This window comes from Mchenga conophoros, linkage group LG4 (genome assembly GCF_057382185.1).
Source record: "Mchenga conophoros isolate Kocher_MC1m ecotype Shallow Benthic linkage group LG4, M_conophoros_male_GT1.1, whole genome shotgun sequence".
NCBI classification, from domain to species: Eukaryota; Metazoa; Chordata; class Actinopteri; order Cichliformes; family Cichlidae; genus Mchenga; species Mchenga conophoros.
The window spans coordinates 16,245,418-16,263,731 of NC_140529.1; the positions used below are offsets into that span (position 1 = coordinate 16,245,418).

General features: G+C 41.4%; 2 protein-coding genes across 2 annotated transcripts; both read left to right on the forward strand.

Annotated features, from left to right (window-relative positions):
- Positions 1-3,028: 3,028 nt before the first annotated feature.
- On the forward strand, positions 3,029-6,263 carry mpst (mercaptopyruvate sulfurtransferase). Its single transcript, XM_085270680.1, has 2 exons — positions 3,029-3,826; positions 4,726-6,263. Exons 1-2 carry the CDS (start codon positions 3,223-3,225, stop codon positions 5,022-5,024), a joined length of 903 nt encoding a protein of 300 aa, XP_085126806.1. The 5' UTR covers positions 3,029-3,222; the 3' UTR covers positions 5,025-6,263.
- A 6,626-nt stretch (positions 6,264-12,889) lies between these two features.
- On the forward strand, positions 12,890-17,932 carry LOC146575796 (SUMO-conjugating enzyme UBC9-like). Its single transcript, XM_085270661.1, has 7 exons — positions 12,890-13,231; positions 13,483-13,568; positions 13,694-13,777; positions 14,579-14,651; positions 15,478-15,587; positions 15,820-15,899; positions 16,454-17,932. The coding sequence occupies exons 2-7, from the start codon at positions 13,503-13,505 to the stop codon at positions 16,515-16,517; spliced, it is 477 nt and encodes a 158-aa protein (XP_085126787.1). The 5' UTR covers positions 12,890-13,231; positions 13,483-13,502; the 3' UTR covers positions 16,518-17,932.
- Positions 17,933-18,314: the final 382 nt, after the last annotated feature.

Sequence of the window (18,314 nt, forward strand, 5' to 3'; positions counted from 1 at the left end):
TGTGTGTGTGTGTGTGTGTGTGTGTGTGTTTGCACTTTTCTGTTCACACGAATGTAATATATATGCAGTTTTTTGTAGATCATAAATATTTTGTGACGAGTATGGGAAATAAGTAGAGATTAAAAAAATGATCACATATAGTCAAGCTCACAGGAAAAGTTATATGACCACTTTGTTATATTGCATGTGAAAATAATGTGAGGATATTTTTCATGCAACTAAACATTTACAGATCGTGTTTTTGCTTGCTTTGTGCATCATCATCCCCTTCAATCTTTATCATCATCCCCTTCAATCTTTATCCCTTTAGGAGTTTTAGGAGCTCTGATTTTCTCCTTTCAAATGAAAATTATAAGAGAAAATCTGCTTTTGAAAAAAAGTGACATTTTCTCACCAGACAAGATGTCACAATTTTGTCACCAGGTGGAACTACAGCATGACAAAATGATGACCTTTTGTCACCAGATGTTTTATCACCACATGTTTTGTCCGATGATTTTTGTCTTTGCGCAAAATGTGTTTGCATAAGAAGAGTTCCATCTTCTGGATAGAAATGATCCAGAGAGACTGTTGGATTTCTTTCACTGTTAAGAAACCGGCATGGATGTTTCTAAAAAAAAAAGGATAGTAACAGAAACATATGTTGCCTATGTTGCCATAATCTCACAAAGACAGCATTTCCATGCACAATTATGGATTATTTCATTGCAGTAAGGTTCAATGAAATGTGCATTTAAATACATCCCCTCGCCATGCTTTAATATGTATTTAATTAGACCGGTTTTTAATTAAATACATACAGCACAGCAGACAGGACTGAACCTGTGGATGACCTGTACGTAACAAATGGCTAAAAACAAAGATTGAAGCATAAAAACTGTAGAATAATACAGAAAGTCACCTGCAGTGTCTGAGATTATTAAAGTATTATTAGGTTATTGAATAAAGACACTAATGCTGCACTAGCATCAATCCTATGAGAAAAAGAGAGAGTCCCAACGAAGTCACCAAACTCTGGAGACTGTTCAGAACATGAGTGATGAAAATTTTCTTTATCATTAAAACTCAGAGCTCTTACTGTTGAATGCAAAAAGAAAACAGATGCATTGTCACTTTTGCAGCAATACCACCTACAGTATATCAACACTCAACAAGACTGTGAGACATTCTGGAAGGGGAACTACCGTAAACTGTTTCATGTGATGCTGATTATGAAAAAGAGTTTGCAGGAAATGTAAAGTGTGTGGATGCCTGACTAAGCAGCGCTACAGATGTGTGCAGAAATGTAAACTAGTGTTTTATCCTACAGGCGTCCAACCAGGTCGCATCCCAGACTCCAGATTCATGCATTTTTTCCCAATTGCCTTGATAGTGACCGCATGATGCTTTCCACGCAGGAGCTAAAGCAGCTCTTTGAGGTCACAGGTGGACCTGAGTGAGCCGCTTTGTGGCTCCAGTGTGACGGCCTGTCACATGATGCTGGCTGCTCACATGATGCCAGCGCCATCGTGTATTTCCTCGTCTGAGAGGTTCTCAGAGGCTAAAAGCAAGCTTTGAGGATAAATAAGCAGTGACGCAACTTTATTTAGAAATGATTATCATCTTTATTTGTGATTTATGAATGATAAAAATAAAATCTGATTACAAATCTGACTCTGAGGTTTTTTAGTTCATTGTGACCTCGGTTTTAAACTCAGAAAGCAAGAAAGTACTTATTGGGCAATTTTCACATGAATATTAGATACATAAGACGTTTTGTGCTTGATAAAGACATTTTTTCATAACTCAAAAGAGAAAGATTTAAAGAGAATAAACATGTAGAGAACAGAAGAAACTGTCCCACCAAAGGGGGGAAATCTCACTGATGATGGTGCTGTGCAAAGTTTGAAAAATGCAATCGAATCATTGATTCAATTGCATTGCTAAAAAGTACTAATATGCCAGTATTTATAAGAACTGATGCAATTAAAAGTATGTCTGTATCTAAATGAGTTATATAAATACTGCTGTTTCAGTGCAGAAACTCTACATGTGAATTTAGAGGTTCCACATTTCCGCTGTAACAGTAGAAAAAGTGGCTTTTTTTTTTTTTAAAGTGCACTTAAAGATGTTCCTTAAGACATCTCAGGCTCTCCATCTTCTGTTCTCTCAATGAACTACTTGTTAAATAAGAAAAATACTTTTAAAAGAAATTAATTACATCTTCTAGCGTCTGGTAATTTTTGATTTACTGGTCCAGTCTACCTGAGATGAAACTGAGCTGTATATGGCCAGTGATCTAAAATGATTAACACTCTTACCTAACAGCAAGGGGTGACTGCAAATCAATGCAAAGGTGTCCTGATTGGTCATCTTTGTCTTACATGATGAATCATTTCTATCCTGGTGGAAGCAATGTCTTCAACAGGTACAGCACGAGATGTCAGGAAGTGGTTTAATGAATATGAAAATTAGGCTTTTCAGTCAGTAGATCTCAGCCCAGCAGACCTTCTATGGGAGGACCATCGTGTTACGCAGCACTGCATCACCATCATCGACACCAAAATAGGAAATAGTTCTTGGAAAACACACTGAAGCTATTCTAGTGCTCCAACACTCTAATTTAAAAGTTACGACACTTCTGATTCTTTGATTTAAGTCCAGATTTTTTTGTCCTTATTGGCATGATAGGGTCACAACGTTGCTGCACTTCCATGATGTGACCTTCCCGTTCCACCACATACCAAAGGATGTGATGACTTTGGAGTACAATCAATGCATTGTTATGTTCAAGAAACCAGTTTGAGATTATTTCGGGTTTGTGATGTGGTGCGTTTACTTGCTGTCGCCACAAGGCGGGTACACTATGGTCAAAAATGGAAATGGTCAGCAGCTGTACTCAGGTGGGCAGATTAGCAGTTTGTGAAATACTAAGACCAACCAGTGTGTCATTAATATTCAGAGTCACTTGAATTAAACGTTCATCCCCATTTGGCTTAGTTTGAGCATTCCTACATTACATGCCTGTGTGCACTGAGTTGCTGCCATGTGATTGGATGATTAGATATTTCCGTTAATGAGCAGCTGAACAGGCGGTTAGTCTTAAATTAACCGTCTTCATCTTTGACTGTAATTCGAAATTGCGACTTTATTCTCAAAATGATCTTTACGTGCCGAACTTGTTCGCTCCTCAAAAACAAAATTGCACAGTGACTTCCCTCTAGCGCTCCGGGTTTGTATTTCATGCAGAGGCTCGTCATGGCGGCTCAGACCCGTGCTCTGGTGTCAGGTCAGTGGCTGGCAAATGCTGTCAGAAATGACCTGATCGGTCCCAAGCTTCGCGTTCTCGACGCTTCTTGGTACCTGCCGAAAGCCAAACGGAACACCAGAGAGGAGTTTGCGCAGAAGCACATCCCGGGCTCGTCCTTTTTCGATTTGGACGAATGTTCCGACAAGAACTCTGCGTTTGATCATATGTTGCCAACTGCCAGCTACTTTTCGCAATATGTGGGAGATCTGGGCATCGGGAATGACACGCACGTCGTCGTGTACGACACCAGCGACACCGGGGCGTACAGCGCGCCCCGCGTGTGGTGGATGTTCCGGTTGTTCGGGCACAGTTTGGTGTCGCTGCTGGATGGTGGCTTCAAGAACTGGCTGGTTGACGGCTATCCAGTGACGTCCGAGTACTTGAAGCCGGAGAGCAGAGAGTTTAAGGCCACTCTGAACCAGTCGTGGGTTAAAAGCTACGAGGACGTGCTGGAAAACATCAGAACCAAGCAGGTCCAGGTTGTGGACGCCAGGTCTCCTGGCAGGTTCAAGGGTACTGAGCCAGAGCCCCGAGATGGTGAGTCAAACTTTAAGCGTTTAAACTTAAGAAGAGGCCAACAGTTTATCTGTCAGTCGTGTTAGTTCCCCAAGGGTTAAAAACAGCTTAGAGCATAAGATACAACATGTAGGGTTTTGCATCAAAACAAGAAAGATGAGACTGCTTTGCATACTTCACATGTTGCTGCTGTCATTTATCGTGTACACAGTGCTGTGTGCAATACTCCAAAGTGAACATGCTTTCAAAAAATACTAATATCAGCACTTTTTATATAATAGCTACTTTTACACAAAGTGCAGGAAAATAAATTAGCTTCAGCACTCTTTGCCTTTGAAACAGCACTGAGTTTTAGAGGTACTTGTACTTTGTTTTTTAAGGTACTCTGTATACACTGGCTGTTATCTTGGAAACCTTTGGCTGTTATCAAAGGCCGTGCCCTGTGGCCGTGTCCTGTGGTGGCCTTGCCCTCTGCTCCAGCTTTTTGTCACTGAACATAACTCTTCAGTAAGGTTACTATAGTGAACTTAAACTACAGTAAAATCTGAAGTAGGTACGGAATGTGAAATGAAAAGGAAAAAAATCTAATGATAATTGATAACTAAAAAACAAATATTATTGAAGAGTCTCTGTAGGGTTTTTTTATTACACAAAAAAAGCTGCTGATAGAAACTGTGAGCCGTGTTGAAAGCCATCACCCAAATTTTATTTCAGCTGCTAATTACAGCTCTTGAGCCACGTGCAGATAACCAGCAGATACTGTGTGCTCAGCTTCTATCTTGGTGGTTTTCACTGAAGCAAACATCCACTGATGATGTCCAGGAGATGCTGCTAAAAGCTATGGAAGAAATTTAAGATAAAAACCTGTCACATGTTGATACGTCCCCTAAATTTCTCACTCTTCTTTCTCCCGGTCACAGACATACTGCCTGGACATTACCCCGGAGCGATCAACATACCATATACAACTTTGCTGGATCCCTCTGGAAAGGTGAAGGATACCGAGAGCCTGGCTGAGATTTTCAAGGATGCAGGGGTGGACATGACGCGACCGTTCTGGGCTTCTTGCGGCTCAGGCGTCACAGCGTGTCAAGTCATTCTGGCCGCCCACCTGCTCGGGCATCCCGGGGTTTGCCTTTATGATGGTTCCTGGTGCGAGTGGTTTCAAAAGGCATCACCAGAACTTATCATCTCAGAGGGGGAGGGAAAGAAGGCGTGAGGGGAAAGTCACTTCTTTAGAGGGAGCTAAGCTACAGGTGTATCTGACCTGACCGTGTTGGTGTTTCTCCCACAGCATCACAGTGTTGCTCTAGGACTGTGATCGCAAATGACCAGTTGCATAGATGTGTGAGGTGATTGCTTTCAGACTTTGGCTTTCAAAAGTCATGTGAAGTGACAAAGAGCAATCTGGCAAGTTGGTTGGCTTGAACCGTTTAGTTAGGGTTAGGACCATATTTTTTCACAAATGTTATGCAGGGGAGACAAATTGCTTTGGGTTAACAAGAGCCTAGGTGTCAAGACAAGAAGCGGAAAGAACACCCTCGATAGGTCTAAGGCTAAGCAGCACAGACGGCCAGTCATGTTCGCACCGGCACATTTAGAATTGCCAGTTAGCCTAGGACTGTTGGACTGCGAAAGAAAGCTGGAGACAACCCACAAAAACAGGTGAATAACACCCAAACTCCCCCCAGGAGGTCGGTCCAAACCCAGGACCTTCTTGTTATGTGGCACCAATTCTAACCACTGCATCTACCCCATGACACACCCATATTTGTTTTACACAGTTTTAAAGGTTAGAGTTCAATAAAAAATGTTGTTTTTTTCCCCCCAATCTTATTTCTCAAAGTCGCAGAGCTGTAACTGGTCACTTGCGCTGATGGTCCTCAAGCAACATGCATTATTATGCTGCAGGAACAGCACCAACACGGGGACAGCAGATTGTGCCTGAACTTTAAACCTACGCCTTAACATCCTTCCCCCCCCCCCCCCCCCCCCCCCAAGTATATTATACACACTATAGGTTGTAAGGTTCCTCAGCTGTAAGAAACCTTTCAAATAATTTAATAATTAATGTTTTAAGCAAATGTAACATTCTAAAGTTTCACTTCATATGTATTGTTTTGGTTCTTTCTTTAACCAAAAGTGATGCATTAGAATTCCATTACAATAACCTGAATATGTTATGTGCTTCCGTTTTGATGGGGTACCACCACAGGTATCTTCTTTTTCTTTTAAAAGTAAGTCTAGCTCACGAGGTGGAGGAAAACGTGCATTGGGTAACCAGTAAAGTAAATATTTAGCTTTGTTAGAAGGCCACACAGGGCAAAATTCACTGTTGATCAGATATAGCTTCCTCAGGTGACCTCGCAGGGTTGTAGGAAACATGTTGTTTCAGATCCTGTTTTTTTTTTTTTTTTTTTTTTTTTTTTTTTTTTTTGGGGGGGGGGGGGGGTAGGTTAAATTATCTTGATTTTTTGCTTTCACTTGATCGGACTGTGTAAAAGTTGCCAGTTTTGAAAACGTAAGTCATTGTAATTCATTGTTAGTGTGCACCCAAGAAGAAATAATAATAATAAAAATCTAATTAAAAATACTTAATACACTTTTTCTAAAACATGCACAGCGTTTTTGAAAAAAAAAGAAGATTGCTGACACAGAGGAAATGGAAACCAGTTTGAGCCGGTTCCTGCAGTTTTATATGAGGTGTCTGGAAAGATGCCCGATTGCCAAAATAAAGTTTATGGATTATAGCTCACGCCAGGATGAGCTACGTGCAGCTGTTCTGTGCACACCATGTAGGTCATCAGGAAGTGTAAGTGCACTAATACGCATTTACAGTTTGAGAAAGAATCAGTAAATCAATCATGAGGACTGCTATTTTGAAAGCTTCATAAAAAACTGATCAGAGTATATATTTATTCCAACTCTATTCTTCCTCGAGTAGCACTTTGCTTCTCATTAACAATGTAGCAAAGGGGTAATCTTAGCCACTCTGTATGATGTCAGCTGTTGCTATGTCTCATTGAGGTAAAAAAAAAAAAAAATGCCGAGTCCGGAATAAAAGAGCGCTCCAACTGGGCGAAAAGGAACGAACAGCTCATTTGAAATGATTCTTCTCAGGCTGAAGATGAGGCAGCAGCTGAACGCATTGTCTAAAAATGAATCAAACTTTCCGCTCTGCAACTGGCAGCAGATACATCACTCTTGCTCTTTATTTTGACCCTCATTAATATATATTGACCTAAAAGGCATGTTGTGTATGGAACGCCAGGACTGCCATAATGAATTAATTAAATACACCATTAAATAATTAATTAAATGTGGCAATAATTAATTAAAATTGGAATTAATTAATTAAATAAATAGTTATGATATATGTAATTAATTAATTATTGACACATTTAATTAATTATTTATGTATTTCACGTTTTAATTAATTATTGACACATTTAATTAATTAATTATTGACATATTTAATTAATTATTTATGTATTTCACATTTTAATTAATTATTGACACATTTAATTAATTATTGACACATTTAATTAATTATTTAATGATATATTTATTTATTTCATTTTGGCAGTCCTGACGCCTGGCTCTCATCATGAAATAATTTTATCTGTCAGCCTCACCCATCAAACTCAGGGGGCGGGGTTAACGCTGATCGAGTCAAAACCATTGCTTTGGCCTGGTGGCCATTGTTTCTAGCACACAACAACCGGCATGTGGAAGCTAACAGAACTGAGCTTTGAAAAACCCTGTTTGTGTGTTACCAAATACCGTTTTAATATTTTTTTAGCCGAGAATGTAGTGGTTTAATCTTCATGTGTCTGGTCGGTTTGTCAAGATACAGCCTCTTTGCAAAAGTGTTTCGATGATTTCGGAGATGTCGTCCCAGTCTCACGGCAAAGCGTGGGATAGACCCGCTCGCCTCGCAAGCAATCCCACCGACAAAGCGCAGGCCCCGGTACACAGCTGTAGTAACCCCCGCTGACTTCTTTTACTGAGGTTATATTTATCGGTGTTTTATTTCCTGATGTTCTTATGTGTCCTACGTGTTTCAGTCGCCAATTCTGAATTATAACTAACATTAAAAACATGTTTAAGGAGGAGAGAGAGCAAATAAATCTGTTTAACATCTGATCTTTGGGTTTTTGTTCAGTAATCAGCGTGACCTGTGTATAAACACATAAAAGAGATAACGTTGGTGTTTCCGTCATGTAGTAACTGCTGGCTTTAACTGTACAAAGGTTGTTCGACACTATGAAACACATACAGACTTCATGATGTTCGGCTAATATTTTTATTGTGAATATTAATCATGCTGACCTCGCTCTGTACACCACGCAGCGAGGTCAGCATATCCACGATATCCTCAGCTCCATGAGTTAACACAAAGTTTCCCAGCTGACTATCTAACTGCCAACTATTCCAGAGACGTGAAAATATACAGCATAAAGAAAAGTGTAAGAGACTCAGCAGCAGATTAGAATAACAGTTTGTGGCGTGAATAAGACACGGCGGGACCACGGAGCAACGTTCAGAGTCATCTTTATTTACATCTCACCACACCACAACACCCCCAAACCCCTCAGTCCCCGTGTTTTTAACTAGGCGGGCGTGATTAAGGATGCCGTGCAGGTGCGTCCGCCCTCCCTGCACGGCACCGCAGACCACGCCCCACCACATACCCCCATCGCCCGATTGAGGCCGGGGAGCCATCCGGCCGAACCTACTCCCCCACCGCCAGTGGGAGAGGGAATCAGCCCGGACAGCTGGCACCCCCAGGCCCCGGCCAAGCGACGGGGAGGTGCGAGTTCAGGCGGCCGCCCGCGAATCCAGCGGCGCAGGCAAAGCTGGTTCGGAAGTCGGACACGTGACAGGTGCACCCGGCGCGGCCGGCACAAGCGTGAGCCCCAGCTCACAGGTGGCTGGGCAGAGGTGTGGCGTGTACAGGCCTCTGGTGGTGGTGAGGCCGTTCTGGCGAGCACGGCGATCTCAAGCGTGGCGCCCGCCTCGCTCGCCAGTTCCACTCGAGCAAGCTCCCCTGGCACTGGGACCTCCAGCTCCTTGCGCGGCCCCTCCGTCACCGCTGTCGCTCCCTGCTGGAGCAGCCCATAGCGCGACTCCTCCGTCACTACTGCTCCCTCCGCCGCCACTCCCGGCTCGAGCAGCCCCTCGTGCAGCTCCTCTTTCTCCAACCGGCGCAGACCCTCGCGCACCTCGTCTGCCGCCTCCGGTTGGAGCGGCTCATCCACCACTCCCGGCAGGAGCAGCCCTTCACCTGGCTGTTCCCCCTCCTCCGGCAGGCGCAGATCCCCGCGCGCCTCGTCTGCCACCTCCGGCTGCTGAGGTGCCTCACGCGGCTCCTCCACCGCTTCACTGTCCTCGGGACACACCTGTGGGGGTGGCGCCCAGGCCCAGAGCAGCGCCGCCAGCTCCCCAATCCTTTCCAGGTGCCGCTCGGACTGGTCCTGCAGCTCTTCCTGCTGGCGACGCACCTCCGCCGCCTGCTCCCGCTGGGCGGCCGCCATTTCGGCCACCCTCTGGGCCAGCTCCTCCATTCCCTGGCTCCGATATGGACCCGCCATGCTGCCTCCTGGGTTTCGGCACCAATGTGGCGTGAATAAGACACGGCGGGACCACGGAGCAACGTTCAGAGTCATCTTTATTTACATCTCACCACAACACCCCCAAACCCCTCAGTCCCCGTGTTTTTAACTAGGCGGGCGTGATTAAGGATGCCGTGCAGGTGCGTCCGCCCTCCCTGCACGGCACCGCAGACCATGCCCCACCACACAGTTATACATTTAATAAATCACCAAATGAATCCAAGAAACGAGCAAACCTGTTCCGACAATTTGAATTTGTATTCCCTCAGCTGCAGACTCGCTGCTGTTTAAATGTTTGAAAAGGAAGATTAGATATAAACAAACGTCAAACATAGACTCAGTCTGCCTTCACATTTGATATGAGGCCAGCACGTATAGTGGCCTCAGCAGGCTATTACTGAAATACACGTGCTATATCATAAACTATGATATAAACAGGGAGGTCCTATTAACATGTTTAGTTTTAAAGGACACCTTCCTGCCTTTAGTCTCATTCATGAGCAGTATTAGTTTTCTTCTAACATCCAGAAGTCTGCACAATGTGTTTCATAGTTTGTAACAAGCCTTTGACAGGTAAACATAACATGACCGAAAAAGCAAAAAAAAAAAAAAAAAAAAGAGAGAGAGAGAGAGAGAGAGAGAGAGAGAGAGAGAGTGTTGACATAAGAAGAGAAAATGCTCTCAATTATGGAGACAGGCAAATGGTTCATTTATGTTTGATGTGTGTTTATTCCTCCCTAAATATCGTCGGTGAAGTTTGCCATGCACGTCAGATTTTCCTGCGCATTTTTATACCTCTGCCAACAGAGAGAGAAAAAAAATCACATTCTAACAGACAGCTGGTGCTTAGAATACAGTTGAATAACTATTAAAAAACAGATGATATTTAGATGATAGTTCAGTCTAACACATGTGCCAGTGGTTCATTAAACGTCTGTGAAACTATGCAGTTATGAAACGTAACTTTAACCTCAGCCAAACCAATTTGCTCAGTTGTAAATAAAACAGCGAAGTAAACGTGACCCGACAGACAGAACCTGAGTGAATGAAGTCCAGCGTTTAACCACTGAGAGCTAAAACTCAGCTGAGGTTTGAAAGCTGTGTGCCGGTGATTGGACATCAGCCACCGATGAAGCTGTTCGCCTATAAAGTGCTCTGTAAGGAAACAAGCTCCAGCAGCTCTGCGCTCGGGGAAAATACTATATTTACTTATCTTGTGCAGTTAAACTGTGACTATCACCAGGTAACTAGGCGTGTTTCTTGAATTAGCAGCAGGTGTTAAACAGCTGACAGATGAGGAGGAGGATGCATGCAGGTAAACTGAGGGTCTGCTGAGCTGATCGCTGGTTTCGTGAGAAAAATGTCAGCTCGTTCTTTATGTTACAGAAGCACAGAGACACAAGACCAGGCGGAAAGAGACGATCATTCGGTGAAAATGAGAATCTGCGAATGCAACATGTGGAACACGGAGAGTGGAATATGTAAACAAACCGGTTAACGTAACCCCCTCGGTGCGCTCTGCATGCTAACTGTTAGCAGAGCTAGTGAAATCTCTGAAAACATCTGAGCACTTTTGCAAACATGTTCTATGTTGACAACCTGACCAGACATACCGACATTCGCGGCTAAAACACTGTTAAAAGTGTAGCTGGTGACAGAAAAACGGCCTGTGATTTGATCTGCATTCTGGGATAACTGGCTGCCCCAAGTCTACACAAGCAATCGATTATCTAGGATCGACCTGTTTTGACTTACTTTGCACGGCAACCAATCAAATGTTAGAGAAGCTGCATGGGCAGCGTTAACCCCGCCCCCTGAGTTTGATGGGTGAGGCTGACAGATAAAATTATTTCATGACCAGAGCCAGGCGTCAGGACTGCCAAAATGAAATAAATAAATATATCATTAAATAATTAATTAAATGTGTCAATAATTAATTAAATGTGTCAATAATTAATTAAAATGTGAAATACATAAATAATTAATTAAATGTGTCAATAATTAATTAATTAAATGTGTCAATAATTAATTAAAATGTGAAATACATAAATAATTAATTAAATGTGTCAATAATTAATTAATTACATGTGTCATAACTATTTATTTAATTAATTAATTCCAATTTTAATTAATTATTGACACATTTAATTAATTATTTAATGGTGTATTTAATTAATTCATTATGGCAGTCCTGGCGTTCCATAGTTGTGATGTAGATTACATGAAATCATATGAAGGTTAAATGAATCTATTGTAAAGATTCATAAGGAAGAAAAACAAAATTTGCTAATTGGATTTCTGCGGGGAGTCTTTGGAGAGCCTACAATCAACTTCCTAAGTGGCTGACGTGTTTGTCTTCATTTATGTTCATGTGTGGTGCATTACTTGTTAATTATTGTGCGGTTGTCAGGTTTTTCTACTTTGTACCTTCCTTCATGCGCATTCTGGATCTTTCAGCAATCTCCCTCCAGGAATCTGATATTTGTGAGTCCTTTTATCAATGCTATGATTGTTCTTCATACTGCAGCAAATTACAAGCTGGAAATGCTCAGGAGAAGTCAACAATGCTGAACAGGCCAATCACAGTAGTTCTGGGCTGCATTAACTGGAACTGTAGTTACATTTTTCAGGAGGTGCACGTTAGGTTAGATTTTACATTACAATATATATTTCCCGCTGAAGCATAAGCATAAGTTTTGTCCATAGGATGAGGAACTCAAGAGCTTGTGCACTGAAAGGTGCCAGCTTTCCCTGGGACATTTCCTGGGCATGTAAAGATTTATGAAGACCAGCAGGTAGAGACACAAATAGCAGGTTTCACCTGTCCTGGAAGGATCTTCGGATCACACAAGATAAAACTGGGAGAGGTGCATCTGCAATACCCTGCTTATCATGCATCAGACAAGCAGATATTTTGCACATGTCTCAACTCTGTATATTTTTATATATTTTATTTATTGTTGACTCTATTTAATTTGTAAAATATGTGTACACACACACACGTAGAAAAATATTTAGTATACACATCCAGAAATGCATATACTATTATATATTGTACATATATTTATTAGTTTCAGATGTAGCCATTCTTGTATTTTGCTTGTTTACATTATTGTATTTTGCACAACTCTGTTGCTTGTGAAGCTCACACACAAGAATTTCACTCACATGTGCTGTACCAATGTACCTGCACATGTGATGTGACAATAAAAGTGATTTGATTTGAATGATGGGATGGTGCACAATAAAACGATCACTGATAGTAACGATGCTATCCAGGTGATATGAATATCAGTCAGACAAAGGTGGGTTTTTATTAAGGTAAATATAAAATTGTGACGTGACTGGTGATACATTTTGGGTTTGGACGTGACTCAAAAGGATTAAATCACTAGACGGCTGTGAACTACGCATCACGTCATCTCTGATGGGTGTCACTAGGCTGCCCGTTACGCTGCCTGAAGGTCCTAACGAGATAAACAAATTGGGGTCCTTCCTCGCGATAGGCTAGCAAGTCGAAACGGTTTTCAGACTCACGTTGTTTTACAAAACTGTGGGAAAAATTCCTTCAGTGTAATCTGAGTAAAGTGTTTTTAGTAATGTTGATAAAAGAAACTGTTCTTCCGGTTTGGTCATTAGTAGCCTAGCTAGCCCGGTTGTATTTGTTTTTTTCTTTTTTACCGTCGAAGGGTGTGTTTTTTTTTTTCGGTCGCCGTCGTAACGGGGGCAACGTTAGCATTAGCGAAGCAAACGAGCCACCTTTGAGACTTATATAACTTCACTTTTGGTATTTAGTCAAATAAAACACGAGGTGAGTTTACGAGAAGTGATGTTATTAGACAGTGGACCCACAGTAATGCGAGGTGATTCATGTGTAGCGTTTGTTAGCATTGTGGGAGCTCACCTGTACTTACCGTTGCGTTACAGCAGGACTCATAAACAAGTCATACTTGTGGTAATAACAAGCTAAACATGTGTCGCCGTTTTAGTAGAAACAAGGACATTACCCGCCTGTTAACGATTCGCATTTAATCAATTTGTTTTGGGGTTGTTTTTCCACAGGGGGGCGTTGATGAGCAGCAATGTCTGGCATCGCTCTTAGCAGACTGTCCCAGGAGCGCAAAGCCTGGAGAAAAGACCACCCTTTTGTAAGCATCTGTCATCTGCAGCAACTTCATGTCCAGTGTTTTTTGAAACTAACTGTTGTGAGTGTTTCTAACACAAACCAGACTCGGGTTGGCAGCTGATGTTTTGCGTGTCATGTAAACCACAGGGATTTGTTGCTGTTCCCACTAAGAATCCAGATGGGACCATGAACCTGATGAATTGGGAGTGTGCCATCCCAGGGAAGAAAGGAGTAAGTTACCTGGAGCTGGATGTAGAGTAGGAAATAACCAGCAGGAGGCCTTCTAAGATGCTGGATTTTAAGCACAAACTTTGTTCGCACACACATAAAATGCATACCCCATTTCCTTCAGCAACTTTATTACCCAACCTGTCTGCACATTAGTACCAAACCGGATCACACTGAGCCGTTTGCACGTGCCCATGCATGTAAGCACCAGGAATCCTACTTCAGTGAGAGCAATTACAGTCTCCTCTTTTATTTGTCTGAAATCTCTACATGTTCTTGTGTTTTTGATAAGTAGAAATCTGTGCTATGCTTTAGTATAACTACAGTTTTGTATGCAGGACAGAAACCTGCTAAATTACAGGATGTCTTCATTGCTGATCAGATACATTTGACACAAAAACTGAGTAATGTGCTTCTATTCGAGGTTCTCTTTGGAAGTACTACACATAGGCTAAATCATCAAAACAACTTCAAGCCACTCTTTTCTCAAATAAAAAGTAACATTGCTTTTCTTCACAAGCTTTAATAGCAAAACTTTACAGTCAAGAGTATTATAAGTAGTGGCGACAATTACTGTGATGGTAAAGTTAGTGTTAACATCTATGAAATTATGCTTTTAAAACATTGTATGTATTTTTCTTGTACTCCCAAAGAATGGGGATAAAAAGATGAGCTGAACGAAAACGGCAGTTTAGAAATTTGTTTATGCAGTTACTTTTGTAACGCTGCTTTGCTGTTGTTAAATAACCTTGGTATGTTGTTAGTTACTTTGCTTACACAGTTGTTTTCATTCTTCTTCGTTAGACGTTGTGGGAAGGAGGACTGTATAAACTCAGAATGCTGTTCAAGGATGACTACCCTTCATCTCCCCCCAAATGTGAGTACCTCTTATCTCTTCTCCACTCTCGGTATGTAATAATAATAACAATTTAACTCAAACAGCACCTTTAAAAACAGGGTTTACAGAAGCGAGTGAAAAAAGCAGAACATTAAATTCATACAGAAAGTCACACATTAGAGACAAAAAGAGAACAGGATTAAAGGAAAGTTTATAGCGATGGCACGAAACACTGCAAACAAATAAAATAACTTGTAGTTTTCCTTTATTTGAAAATATAAAAGCTTTTGTAGCAGAAATAATCCATTAGGACAATGAAAAAGATACATGGTTAGAAAAAGGACGGGCTCGGTGTAATGTTTGATGTTGGAAAGTTACAGACAGCAGAAACGTTAAAAACAGCGTCGGGCTACGAAGCCGGTGTGGTCAGTGAACTGCTTTGGTCAAAGCATGACTCTAAGATAAATAACTATCATCTCTACATATAGAAGACAGCGTCATGTTTTTAGTCACAACATAAGATTTGAAAGTGTATAACCAAAGCTCAATCCCAGAATTCCCTGGTGTCATTGTACTGTTAACTTCTGAATCACATGTTGTATATTATATGCCTGAATTTCCCTCTCTGATGTTAGGAAACAGTGCTACGATAGCGCTACAATCCCATGATTTACTCAAAGGCCTGTTTTTGATCTCTGAGACAAAATTAAAGGAAAATAACACTATTGTGTAAATTCACTTTCACACAGCCTCTTGTGATTTTAGTTCCAACTAATGATGGTTTCTTATAGTGATTCTAATGTATTTTGTGGTCAGTGTTCCCGTGCTTGATTGTACGACTTTGTCTTCAATAATTTGTCCTCAGGCAAGTTTGAGCCACCGATATTCCACCCAAATGTCTACCCATCAGGCACTGTGTGTCTGTCCATCCTGGAGGAGGACAAAGACTGGAGACCTGCTATCACCATCAAACAGGTTTGAAGGCTCCTGTGTTCATAGTCCCGTCCTCCATACTTCACCGCGAATGCAGCTTTGTTTTTGTGACTACTCCAATTACTTTCACAGTGTTGGAGCATAAAAGGAGGGCATCTGTAATTTCTCTATACAGCCCTCTGTTCCTTAGTAATGATTCAATTCAATGGCATTGGAGTTGGCTGCTTTGTTTTTAAGTTATATGTATTTATGGTTGTATTGCTGTGTTTTTTAGATTCTTCTGGGAATCCAGGAGCTGCTGAATGAGCCCAACATTCAAGATCCAGCACAAGCGGAAGCTTACACAATTTACTGGTAAGTGTGGTTGTTTGATTTACTCAGTGGATCCTACAAAAAAAGAATCAAGAAAGAAATTATTTATTTTTATTAAGCAATGTTGTGATATTATTAAGTAATGTCATGTGATTTGATAGCAACATGATAACTACTAACAACCGCATCTGCTTTTTACGTGATTGCGGTTTGCAAATTAGCCTAACAAGTGACTGATCCCCAGAGATATACATTCTTTTGGGGTTGCATCAGGAGGGGCATCCGGCGTAAAAATATCTGCTAAATCAAGCACAGAGAGCTACCCGCTGTGGCGACCCTTTGTAAAGCCAAAAGTCACCTGAAGTTGAAATGCTAGCTCTCTACATTATCAGGTGTGCATGTTGAACTGCACCATCCTCTTTACAGGAAGAACAGGCCTCTATTTGCCAAAGGTCACTTATGTATTCAAGTTAAAATTAATATATTAACACTGTTATAAGCTTTAAGGGGAAATCACACCTGTTTTTTAAACAGTGATGTGTTATTAGTGTGGTTGCAAGGCTGTTGTATCACTTTCTTTTCGTTTGATCATTCAGTCAGAACAGGATGGACTACGAGAAGAGGGTAAGGGCGCAGGCCAAGAAGTTTGCCCCCACATAGAGCGGAGAGGTGGCCTCGACCTGGCCTGAGCAGCCTGAACCGAGAGCTCACAAACAGGTGGCAGGCAGCACCTGAAGGACCACTCCAATAAGAATCCACTTTTAAGTATTCTAAATATATTCTAAATATATTTTTTGATACAGGCTACAAGTGAGCCTGTTTTTCTTTTCCCTTCTTTTGACAATTCAGTAATATCATACATTTTACCTGTCCTCAAAAAAAATCCAGTTTTTATGCATTTTCAGTGCATAACTGATAATCCTGCTGTCAGTATGACATTTGTAATATGTGTACTATCCATATCCAGTTTTGGTCATGCCTCGAATAAAACTGCGTGTGACTAATGTGCTGACAGAGCTGTAAAAGTAAGACATCATGCCCAACCCACTCAGTGTGATGTTCAGCAGAGATTTGCCCTTTTGGTAACCTTACACGCTTTATCAAACCATCAGAGGCCAGGAGTACTGTAGATAGTGTTTCATGAATGTGGGCTCTCACTGTGACAAAGCAGAAGCACAACAGGAGTCTGTCTGTTCTTCCTTTGTTCTCTCTGCCCGCTGTTTCATTATCATGACAAATACACAGGCATACCATCTGGCACAAAGCACTTAAAGAAAACTGGCAGTGACCCATCAAAAACCATCTAAAGGTAAATGCACCTAAAAGACAATCCTGGCATTTCTTATGTGCTCAGCTAAGCCGTGCACTTAGGAGAGTAACAAGAAGCAACAGGAAGGGAGAGAGTGCAGACTTCCACCAAGGCCACTAAAAGTATTTGGAGAGTTTTCCCAAAACAAGTTTGATAGGGATCAAATACCCCCTGTTGAACACTGAAAACATAACCTCCATGGCTTGACTTTGGAGTAATAAGGCACTTGAGTCAGGCCTTTGGTTCTTCCCTTGAGCCTTGATAATCTTTTATTGCAGTGAAACCACATGGTGTTAAAAAAAACAAACACCTGAAATAGAAACTGTCACCATACCAAACTTTACGCCCATCTGACGTCAGTGTGTCATCACCTTCCAAACATGCTGTGTAGAAAAGTTGCATCGTAAAGGTTATAAACTACTGCTGTGTGTTTGTTTTTGGCCCCGTCCACCCAGTTATTTTATGCCACAGTGCTCACAAAAAAAGTCCAAACTCAAGTCCACGTGGAAAAACTGAAGCATCCTCATTGGAATGGCCTCTCAGCCAGCAAAGAAGATAAATGAAAGTGCACTTGAGAGTGAGAGATGGCCTGAGATATTTTTCTTTCTTTGCCTCTAAATATATGAGTGCATGTACATAATATAAATAACGGAAAATTGTGGAAGTTATGTTTTATATTGTTTTAGCCAGTTGACATTTGTGTGTGGTATTATAACAAAGGACACATTAAATGCATCAAATTGTGAAATAAAATCAAAGAAAAACATTTCTTTTGCAGATCTCTTGTTTTTCTTTTTCGGGGAACGGGGGGTGTCTGGCCATTTATTGTCTCCGTATTTATGAAATTTGTTATTTACTAGTATTTTAATTTGTATTCATCTGGCTTTATATAAAGGGAAAATCCAGCATGAGGTTGATCTTTGAGCCCTTGCACACCTTTGCAGCCATTTCCCAGACATGGATTAGCTTGTAACCATCACAGGCTGAAAGAAAAATGCAGTCTACTGAAAAATGATCAGGAAAAACTGAGCTGTGGTGCTTTAGTTGCCAGTCAAAGTTGTTCTTTGGAGATTTGAAAATAAGTGCCTAAAGGGATTATACAGATTCCAGCCCGTCTCATTGGTTCTCCGGGCTCATTGCTGCTTGCA

What these genes read in the sequence shown, in the direction of transcription:
- LOC146575796 (XM_085270661.1), top strand. Translation starts at nt 13,503, where the DNA reads ATGTCTGGCATCGCTCTTAGCAGACTGTCCCAGGAGCGCAAAGCCTGG. An exon ending in CCATCCCAGGGAAGAAAGGA is followed by an intron (nt 13,778 to 14,578) that starts GTAAGTTACCTG and finishes CTTCTTCGTTAG; the next exon opens with ACGTTGTGGGAAGGAGGACT. An exon ending in GAAGCTTACACAATTTACTG is followed by an intron (nt 15,900 to 16,453) that starts GTAAGTGTGGTT and finishes TTGATCATTCAG; the next exon opens with TCAGAACAGGATGGACTACG.
- mpst (XM_085270680.1), top strand. Translation starts at nt 3,223, where the DNA reads ATGCAGAGGCTCGTCATGGCGGCTCAGACCCGTGCTCTGGTGTCAGGT. An exon ending in TGAGCCAGAGCCCCGAGATG is followed by an intron (nt 3,827 to 4,725) that starts GTGAGTCAAACT and finishes TCCCGGTCACAG; the next exon opens with ACATACTGCCTGGACATTAC.